This window comes from Oncorhynchus mykiss, chromosome 15 (assembly GCF_013265735.2).
Source record: "Oncorhynchus mykiss isolate Arlee chromosome 15, USDA_OmykA_1.1, whole genome shotgun sequence".
Classification (NCBI taxonomy): Eukaryota; Metazoa; Chordata; class Actinopteri; order Salmoniformes; family Salmonidae; genus Oncorhynchus; species Oncorhynchus mykiss.
The window spans coordinates 76,403,941-76,415,789 of NC_048579.1; the positions used below are offsets into that span (position 1 = coordinate 76,403,941).

Consider the following 11,849-nt stretch of genomic DNA (forward strand, 5'->3'; position numbering starts at 1 on the left):
TAGACCTGCAGCCCAGTTATTAACAGCTCTCCTATCTTAATCTGATTCTAGACCTGCAGCCCAGTTATTAACAGCTCTCCTATCTTAATCTGATTCTAGACCTGCAGCCCAGTTATTAACAGCTCTCCTATCGTAATCTGATTCTAGACCTGCAGCCCAGTTATTAACAGCTCTCCTATCGTAATCTGATTCTAGACCTGCAGCCCAGTTATTAACAGCTCTCCTATCTTAATCTGATTCTAGACCTGCTGCCCAGTTATTAACAACTCTCCTATCGTAATCGGATTCTAGACCTGCAGCCCAGTTATTAACAGCTCTCCTATCGTAATCTGATTCTAGACCTGCAGCCCAGTTATTAACAGCTCTCCTATCTTAATCTGATTCTAGACCTGCAGCCCAGTTATTAACAGCTCTCCTATCGTAATCTGATTCTAGACCTGCAGCCCAGTTATTAACAGCTCTCCTATCGTAATCTGATTCTAGACCTGCAGCCCAGTTATTAACAGCTCTCCTATCGTAATCTGATTCTAGACCTGCAGCCCAGTTATTAACAGCTCTCCTATCGTAATCTGATTCTAGACCTGCAGCCCAGTTATTAACAGCTCTCCTATCGTAATCTGATTCTAGACCTGCAGCCCAGTTATTAACAGCTCTCCTATCGTAATCTGATTCTAGACCTGCAGCCCAGTTATTAACAGGCTAATTTCTTATCCACTTGATGGGTTCTTCTTAGATCTGACTTTTTTTTAGTTTGTTCATCAAAGAATGCAGATGAAAAAGTAGCCCCAGTTGATTGATCTCTTCAGTTTGTTTAGGCTGAAACTGACACACGTATGTCATGTCTCTAGAGTAATACTGACTGGTTCGTCTGAGCTTTGACGTCAAGATGTAACCGCAGTTTGTGTTAGTAGGTCACTGATGCGATGGCCAAAACTTGAGATTTGACTGTCTCACTAGCGAGGTTTCCATCCAATTGACGACAGATTTTCATGCGAATATAGAATAATTCTACATAAAAAAAACATGCTATTTTACCCCCATCAGAGATGTTTCCATCAAATGTACTTGCTGGGAATGAAAGGTTGTGATGACGTAGTACACGATAAAAATGACTTGTGGTTTAAAGGCTGTGATGAGGTAGTACACGATAAAAATGACTTGTGGTTTAAAGGCTGTGATGACGTAGTACACGATAAAAATGACTGTTGTGGTTTAAAGACTGTGATGACGTAGTACACAATAAAAATGACTTGTGGTTTAAAGGCTGTGATGAGGTAGTACACGATAAAAATGACTTGTGGTTTAAAGGCTGTGATGAGGTAGTACATGATAAAAATGACTGTTGTGGTTTAAAGGCTGTGATGACGTAGTACACGATAAAAATGACTGTTGTGGTTTAAAGGCTGTGATGACGTAGTACACGATAAAAATGACTTGTGGTTTAAAGACTGTGATGACGTAGTACACGATAAAAATGACTTGTGGTTTAAAGGCTGTGATGACGTAGTACACGATAAAAATGACTTGTGGTTTAAAGGCTGTGATGACGTAGTACACGATAAAAATGACTGTTGTGGTTTAAAGGCTGTGATGACGTAGTACACGATAAAAATGACTTGTGGTTTAAAGGCTGTGATGACGTAGTACACGATAAAAATGACTTGTGGTTTAAAGGCTGTGATGACGTAGTACACGATAAAAATGACTTGTGGTTTAAAGGCTGTGATGACATAGTACACGATAAAAATGACTTGTGGTTTAAAGGCTGTGATGACGTAGTACACGATAAAAATGACTTGTGGTTTAAAGGCTGTGATGACGTAGTACACGATAAAAATGACTTGTGGTTTAAAGGCTGTGATGACATAGTACACGATAAAAATGACTTGTGGTTTAAAGGCTGTGATGACGTAGTACACAATAAAAATGACTTGTGGTTTAAAGGCTGTGATGACGTAGTACACGATAAAAATGACTGTTGTGGTTTAAAGGCTGTGATGACGTAGTACACGATAAAAATGACTGTTGTGGTTTAAAGACTGTGATGACGTAGTACACAATAAAAATGACTTGTGGTTTAAAGGTTGTGATGACGTAGTACACGATAAAAATGACTTGTGGTTTAAAGACTGTGATGATGTAGTACACGATAAAAATGACTTGTGGTTTAAAGGCTGTGATGACGTAGTACACGATAAAAATGACTTGTGGTTTAAAGACTGTGATGATGTAGTACACGATAAAAATGACTTGTGGTTTAAAGGCTGTGATGACGTAGTACACGATAAAAATGACTTGTGGTTTAAAGGTTGTGATGATGTAGTACACAATAAAAATGACTTGTGGTTTAAAGGCTGTGATGACGTAGTACACGATAAAAATGACTTGTGGTTTAAAGGTTGTGATGATGTAGTACACGATAAAAATGACTGTTGTGGTTTAAAGGCTGTGATGACATAGTACACGATAAAAATGACTTGTGGTTTAAAGATTGTGATGATGTAGTACACGATAAAAATGACTGTTGTGGTTTAAAGGCTGTTATGACGTAGTACACGATAAAAATGACTTGTGGTTTAAAGGTTGTGATGATGTAGTACACAATAAAAATGACTTGTGGTTTAAAGGCTGTGATGATGTAGTACACGATAAAAATGACTTGTGGTTTAAAGGCTGTGATGACGTAGTACACGATAAAAATGACTTGTGGTTTAAAGGTTGTGATGATGTAGTACACGATAAAAATGACTTGTGGTTTAAAGGCTGTGATGACGTAGTACACGATAAAAATGACTTGTGGTTTAAAGGCTGTGATGACGTAGTACACAATAAAAATGACTTGTGGTTTAAAGGCTGTGATGACGTAGTACACAATAAAAATGACTTGTGGTTTAAAGGCTGTGATGACGTAGTACACAATAAAAATGACTGTTGTGGTTTAAAGGCTGTGATGACGTAGTACACGATAAAAATGACTTGTGGTTTAAAGGCTGTGATGACGTAGTACACGATAAAAATGACTTGTGGTTTAAAGGCTGTGATGACGTAGTACACGAAAAAAATGACTGTTGTGGTTTAAAGGCTGTGATGACGTAGTACACGATAAAAATGACTTGTGGTTTAAAGGTTGTGATGACATAGTACACGATAAAAATGACTGTTGTGGTTTAAAGGCTGTGATGACGTAGTACACGATAAAAATGACTTGTGGTTTAAAGGATGTGATGACGTAGTACACGATAAAAATGACTTGTGGTTTAAAGGCTGTGATGACATAGTACACGATAAAAATGACTTGTGGTTTAAAGGCTGTGATGACGTAGTACACAATAAAAATGACTTGTGGTTTAAAGGCTGTGATGACGTAGTACACAATAAAAATGACTTGTGGTTTAAAGGCTGTGATGACGTAGTACACAATAAAAATGACTGTTGTGGTTTAAAGGCTGTGATGACGTAGTACACGATAAAAATGACTTGTGGTTTAAAGGCTGTGATGACGTAGTACACGATAAAAATGACTTGTGGTTTAAAGGCTGTGATGACGTAGTACACGAAAAAAATGACTGTTGTGGTTTAAAGGCTGTGATGACGTAGTACACGATAAAAATGACTTGTGGTTTAAAGGTTGTGATGACATAGTACACGATAAAAATGACTGTTGTGGTTTAAAGGCTGTGATGATGTAGTACACGATAAAAATGACTTGTGGTTTAAAGGCTGTGATGATGTAGTACACGATAAAAATGACTTGTGGTTTAAAGGCTGTGATGACGTAGTACACGATAAAAATGACTTGTGGTTTAAAGGCTGTGATGACGTAGTACACAATAAAAATGACTTGTGGTTTAAAGGCTGTGATGACGTAGTACACGATAAAAATGACTTGTGGTTTAAAGGCTGTGATGACGTAGTACACGATACAAATGACTGTTGTGGTTTAAAGACTGTGATGACGTAGTACACGATAAAAATGACTTGTGGTTTAAAGGTTGTGATGACGTAGTACACGATAAAAATGACTTTTGGTTTAAATTCCCCATGTACCGAGTAAAAAGTTAAATTGGTTTCCATCGCGTCTTCAACTCTACCAACGGTTTTGTCAAATAAATTGTTGCATTATATAGCAGATGTGCCCACTCTGGTCTTGGTACCTGCGCTCTGGCCAACAGCTTGCAGATACAGTGCAGGTAGGCAGACACCGTGCAGGTAGGCAGACACCGTGCAGGTAGGCAGATTCAGTGCAGGTAGGCAGATACGGTGCAGGTAGGCAGATTCAGTGCAGGTAGGCAGATACCGTGCAGGTAGGCAGATACCGTGCAGGTAGGCAGACACAGTGCAGGTAGGCAGACACAGTGCAGGTAGGCAGATACTGTGCAGGTAGGCAGACACAGTGCAGGTAGGCAGACACAGTACAGGTAGGCAGACACAGTGCAGGTAGGCAGACACTGTGCAGGTAGGTAGACACAGTGCAGGTAGGCAGATACCGTGCAGGTAGGCATACACAGTGCAGGTAGGCAGACACAGTGCAGGTAGGCAGACACAGTGCAGGCAGGCAGACACAGTGCAGGCAGGCAGACACAGTGCAGGCAGGCAGACACAGTGCAGGCAGGCAGATACAGTGCAGGCAGGCAGACACAGTGCAGGTAGGCAGACACAGTGCAGGCAGGCAGACACAGTGCAGGTAGGCAGACACAGTGCAGGCAGGCAGACACAGTGCAGGCAGGCAGACACAGTGCAGGTAGGCAGATACAGTGTAGGTAGGCAGATACAGTGCAGGTAGGCAGATACAGTGTAGGTAGGCAGATACAGTGCAGGCAGGCAGACACAGTGCAGGTAGGCAGATACAGTGCAGGTAGGCAGATACAGTGCAGGTAGGCAGACAGAGTGCAGGTAGGCAGATACAGTGCAGGTAGGCAGATACAGTGCAGGTAGGCAGACAAAGTGCAGGTAGGCAGATACAGTGCAGGTAGGCAGATACAGTGCAGGTAGACAGATACAGTGCAGGTAGGCAGATACAGTGCAGGTAGGCAGACACAGTGCAGGTAGGCAGACACAGTGCAGGCAGGCAGACACAGTGCAGGTAGGCAGACACAGTGCAGGTAGGCAGACACAGTGCAGGCATGCAGACACAGTGCAGGCAGGCAGACACAGTGCAGACAGGCAGACACAGTGCAGGCAGGCAGACACAGTGCAGGCAGGCAGACACAGTGCAGGCAGGCAGACACAGTGCAGGCAGGCAGACACAGTGCAGGTAGACAGACACAGTGCAGGCAGGCAGACACAGTGCAGGCAGGCAGACACAGTGCAGGCAGGCAGACACAGTGCAGGCAGGCAGACACAGTGCAGGTAGGCAGACACAGTGCAGGCAGGCAGACACAGTGCAGGTAGGCAGACACAGTGCAGGTAGGTAGACACAGTGCAGGTAGGCAGACACAGTGCAGGCAGGTAGGCAGACACAGTGCAGGCAGGCAGCCTACATTATGAGATTATTATGGATGACATTGTTTTCATTTATCAAAATGGCCGCCAAGCACCGATCATCATGTCATCAAGCTCATCACTGCACTTTCACTCCCCTGGGAAGTTAATCATCACTTATTTAAATCTGTAGTCTAATAAACTGCACGGTTTCCTGAGTCGTAGTGTTACGACCACACAACAAATCATTATTTAATCTGTAGCCTAATAAACTGCACGGTTTCCTGGGTCGTAGTGTTACGACCACACAACACATCATTATTTAATCTGTAGCCTAATAAACTGCACGGTTTCCTGGGTCGTAGTGTTACGACCACACAACACATCATTATTTAATCTGTAGCCTAATAAACTGCACGGTTTCCTGGGTCGTAGTGTTACGACCACACAACAAATCATTATTTAATCTGTAGTCTGAGTCGTAGTGGGACGACCACACAACAAATCATTATTTAATCTGTAGCCTAATAAACTGCACGGTTTCCTGGGTCGTAGTGTTACGACCACACAACAAATCATTATTTAATCTGTAGTCTGAGTCTTAGTGTTACGACCACACAACAAATCATTATTTAATCTGTAGTCTGAGTCGTAGTGTTACGACCACACAACAAATCATTATTTAATCTGTAGTCTGAGTCTTAGTGTTACGACCACACAACAAATCATTATTTAATCTGTAGTCTGAGTCGTAGTGTTACGACCACACAACAAATCATTATTTAATCTGTAGTCTGAGTCGTAGTGTTACGACCACACAACAAATCATTATTTAATCTGTAGCCTAATAAACTGCACGGTTTCCTGGGTCATAGTGGGACGACCACACAACAAATCATTATTTAATCTGTAGCCTAATAAACTGCACGGTTTCCTGGGTCATAGTGTTACGACCACACAACACATCATTATTTAATCTGTAGCCTAATAAACTGCACGGTTTCCTGAGTCGTAGTGTTACGACCACACAACAAATCATTATTTAATCTGTAGCCTAATAAACTGCACGGTTTCCTGGGTCATAGTGTTACGACCACACAACACATCATTATTTAATCTGTAGCCTAATAAACTGCACGGTTTCCTGAGTCGTAGTGTTACGACCACACAACAAATCATTATTTAATCTGTAGTCTAATAAACTGCACGGTTTCCTGGGTCATAGTGGGACGACCACACAACAAATCATTATTTAATCTGTAGTCTGAGTCGTAGTGTTACGACCACACAACAAATCATTATTTAATCTGTAGCCTAATAAACTGCACGGTTTCCTGAGTCGTAGTGTTACGACCACACAACAAATCATTATTTAATCTGTAGCCTAATAAACTGCACGGTTTCCTGAGTCGTAGTGTTACGACCACACAACAAATCATTATTTAATCTGTAGCCTAATAAACTGCACGGTTTCCTGAGTCGTAGTGTTACGACCACACAACAAATCATTATTTAATCTGTAGTCTAATAAACAGCACGGTTTCCTGGGTCGTAGTTGGACAAGTTAACTTTGTTAGGAGGGTCAGTATATTAATATTTATGAATTAGTATATATGCATATTTATTACTGATTATATCTATATGAATATTTATTAATGATTATATATATGAATATTTATTAATGATTATATATATGAATATTTATTAATGATTATATGTGGATATTTATAAATTATTATTATATATGAATATTTATTCATTATTATTATTATACATTAATATTTATTACTTATTATTATATATTATTTTTTTTATTAATTATTATATATTAATATTTATTAATTGTTATATATTAATATTTATTAAAGATTATATATATGAATATGTATTAATGATTATATGTGGATATTTATAAATTATTATTATATATGAATATTTATTAATTATTATATATTAATATTTATTCATTATTATTATTATATATTACTATTTTTATTAATTATTATATATTAATATGTATTAATTGTTATATATTAATATTTATTAATTATTATATATTACTATTTATTAATTATTATATATTAATATTTATTAATTATTATATATTATTATTTATTAATTATTATATATTAATATGTATTAATTATTATATATTACTATTTATTAATTATTATATATTAATATTTATTACTTTTTATATATTAATATTTATTACTTATTATATATTAATATTTATTAATTATTATATATTAATATTTATTAATTATTATATATTACTATTTATTAATTATTATATATTAATATTTATTAATTATTATATATTAATATTTATTAATTATTATATATTAATATTTATTAATTATTATATATATTACTATTTATTAATTATTATATATTAATATTTATTAATTATTATATATTAATATTTATTAATTATTTTATATTACTATTTATTAATTATTATATATTAATATTTATTAATTGTTACATATTAATATTGATTCATTGTTATATATTAATATTTATTAATTATTATATATTAATATTTATTAATTATTATATATTAATATTTATTCATTATTTTATATTAATATTTATTAATTATTATATATTACTATTTATTAATTATTATATATTAATATTTATTAATTATTATATATTAATATTTATTAATTATTTTATATTAATATTTAATGTCAATGTAAAATGCAAGTCATATCCCAACGAGATGATAGAAACCTGCAGCAACATGGAAGGGCTTGAATATCCTCCCGCCGACCCCCCAGATGAAGGCAGCTGATGTAATGGACCAGGGATTCATGTGAGAAGCTGCAGCAAGCAATTATCAGAGGAAGTAGCCGATATGTCGTGAAAAGTGGTGGAGGTTTAATTGAGGCGATATAAAAACACTTTTCTGACCGTGTGTGTGTGTGTGTGTGTGTTGGTTAGTGTAGATAGAATTGATGTGGAATCTGTCTTTCCCTACCATGTCCAATGCTGGTCGAGTAAATGAATCCAGACACTAGCTAATTATTCAGAGTCAGATTCTAATTCATTTATTACCTCACAACCAAAGGGGGGTGCATTAGCTTTCGTTACAGCATGGTAATACTGTGATGTCATGTGTGTTTGTGTACTTTGCAGGTGTGGGATTTTGCAGATAGGTGACCGTATCCTGTCTATAAACGGGATCCCTACAGAGGACAGCACCTTGGAAGAGACCAATCAGCTACTGAGAGACTCCAGCATCACCAGCAAGGTCTCACTGGAGATAGAGTTTGATGTGGCAGGTACTGGACTCTACTGTACTCTACTGTACTCTACTGGGCTCTACTGGACTCTACAGGACTCTACTGGGCTCTACTGGACTCTACAGGACTCTACTGTACTCTACTGGACTCTACTGGACTCTACTGGACTCTACAGGACTCTACTGTAGTCTAATGTACTCTACTGGACTCTTACAGGACTCTACTGTACTCTACTGTAGTCTACTGTACTCTTACAGGACTCTACTGGACTCTACTGGACTCTACTGGACTCTACAGGACTCTACTGTAGTCTACTGTACTCTACTGGACTCTTACAGGACTCTACTGTACTCTACTGGACTCTACTGGACTCTACTGGACTCTACTGGACTCTTCTGTACTCTACTGTAGTCTACTGTACTCTACAGGACTATACTGTACTCTACTGGGCTCTACTGGACTCTACTGGACTCTACTGTACTCTACTGGACTCTACTGGACTCTACTGGACTCTACTGTAGTCTACTGTACTCTACTGGACTCTTACAGGACTCTACTGTACTCTACTGGACTCTACTGGACTCTTCTGTACTCTACTGTAGTCTACTGTACTCTACAGGACTATACTGTACTCTACTGTAGTCTACTGCACTCTACTGTAGTCTACTGGACTCTACTGGGCTCTACTGTACTCTACTGTGCTCTACTGTACTCTACAGGACTCTACAGGACTCTACTGTACTCTAAATGACTCTACTGTCCGTAGTGAAGCCTGCTGGTGGGGCCGTTCCTACAAAGGGTTTCATCATCAAATCTCAGAAACACTCCCCGTCCATAGGGGTTTCATCATCACATCTCAGACACCCTCCCCATCCGTAGTGAAGCCTGCTGGTGTGGGGCCGTTCCAACAAGGGGTTTCATCATCACATCTCAGACACCCTCCCTCTCCATAGGGGTTTCATCACCACATCTCAGACACCCTCCCTCTCAGTAGGGGTTTCATCACCACATCTCAGACACCCTCCCTCTCAGTAGGGGTTTCATCATCACATCTCAGACACCCTCCCTCTCAGTAGGGGTTTCATCATCACATCTCAGACACCCTCCCCGTCCATAGGGGTTTCATCATCACATCTCAGACACCCTCCCTCTCAGTAGGGGTTTCATCATCACATCTCAGACACCCTCCCCGTCCATAGGGGTTTCATCATCACATCTCAGACACCCTCCCTCTCAGTAGGGGTTTCATCATCACATCTCAGACACCCTCCCCATCCGTAGGGGTTTCATCATCACATCTCAGACACCCTCCCTCTTCGTAGGGGTTTCATCATCACATCTCAGACACCCTCCCTCTCAGTAGGGGTTTCATCACCACATCTCAGACACCCTCCCTCTCCATAGGGGTTTCATCATCACATCTCAGACACCCTCCCCATCCGTAGGGGTTTCATCATCACATCTCAGACACCCTCCCTCTCAGTAGGGGTTTCATCACCACATCTCAGACACCCTCCCCGTCCATAGGGGTTTCATCATCACATCTCAGACACCCTCCCTCTCAGTAGGGGTTTCATCATCACATCTCAGACACCCTCCCTCTCAGTAGGGGTTTCATCACCACATCTCAGACACCCTCCCTCTCAGTAGGGGTTTCATCACCACATCTCAGACACCCTCCCTCTCAGTAGGGGTTTCATCACCACATCTCAGACACCCTCCCTCTCAGTAGGGGTTTCATCACCACATCTCAGACACCCTCCCTCTCAGTAGGGGTTTCATCACCACATCTCAGACACCCTCCCTCTCAGTAGGGGTTTCATCATCACATCTCAGACACCCTCCCCGTCCGTAGGGGTTTCATCATCACATCTCAGACACCCTCCCTCTCAGTAGGGGTTTCATCATCACATCTCAGACACCCTCCCTCTCAGTAGGGGTTTCATCATCACATCTCAGACACCCTCCCTCTCCGTAGGGGTTTCATCATCACATCTCAGACACCCTCCCCGTCCGTAGGGGTTTCATCATCACATCTCAGACACCCACCCTCTCCATAGGGGTTTCATCATCACATCTCAGACACCCTCCCTCTCCGTAGGGGTTTCATCATCACATCTCAGACACCCTCCCTCTCAGTAGGGGTTTCATCATCACATCTCAGACACCCTCCCTCTCCGTAGGGGTTTCATCATCACATCTCAGACACCCTCCCCGTCCATAGGGGTTTCATCATCACATCTCAGACACCCTCCCCGTCCATAGGGGTTTCATCATCACATCTCAGACACCCTCCCTCTCCGTAGGGGTTTCATCATCACATCTCAGACACCCTCCCTCTCAGTAGGGGTTTCATCACCACATCTCAGACACCCTCCCTCTCAGTAGGGGTTTCATCATCACATCTCAGACACCCTCCCTCTCCGTAGGGGTTTCATCATCACATCTCAGACACCCTCCCTCTCAGTAGGGGTTTCATCATCACATCTCAGACACCCTCCCTCTCAGTAGGGGTTTCATCATCACATCTCAGACACCCTCCCTCTCCGTAGGGGTTTCATCATCACATCTCAGACACCCTCCCCGTCCATAGGGGTTTCATCATCACATCTCAGACACCCTCCCCGTCCATAGGGGTTTCATCATCACATCTCAGACACCCTCCCTCTCCGTAGGGGTTTCATCATCACATCTCAGACACCCTCCCCGTCCGTAGGGGTTTCATCATCACATCTCAGACACCCTCACCGTCCGTAGGGGTTTCATCATCACATCTCAGACACCCTCCCCATCCGTAGGGGTTTCATCATCACATCTCAGACACCCTCCCCGTCCGTAGGGGTTTCATCATCACATCTCAGACACCCTCACCGTCCGTAGGGGTTTCATCATCACATCTCAGACACCCTCCCTCTCAGTAGGGGTTTCATCATCACATCTCAGACACCCTCCCCGTCCATAGGGGTTTCATCATCACATCTCAGACACCCTCCCCGTCCATAGGGGTTTCATCATCACATCTCAGACACCCTCACCGTCCGTAGGGGTTTCATCATCACATCTCAGACACCCTCCCCGTCCGTAGGGGTTTCATCATCACATCTCAGACACCCTCCCTCTCAGTAGGGGTTTCATCATCACATCTCAGACACCCTCCCCATCCATAGGGGTTTTATC

At 41.0% G+C, this 11,849-nt stretch overlaps 1 protein-coding gene across 12 annotated transcripts in view; it reads left to right on the top strand.

The window, feature by feature from the left end:
- The window catches only part of LOC118938861 (glutamate receptor-interacting protein 1-like), a 738,669-nt gene that overhangs the window by 671,792 nt on the left and 55,028 nt on the right, over positions 1 to 11,849 (top strand). For all 12 annotated transcript variants that reach the window (XM_036945416.1, XM_036945417.1, XM_036945409.1 and 9 more), the window contains one exon: positions 8,566 to 8,711. In XM_036945416.1, coding sequence (XP_036801311.1) covers positions 8,566 to 8,711 — 146 coding nt within the window. The remainder of the gene's footprint in view (positions 1 to 8,565; positions 8,712 to 11,849) is intronic.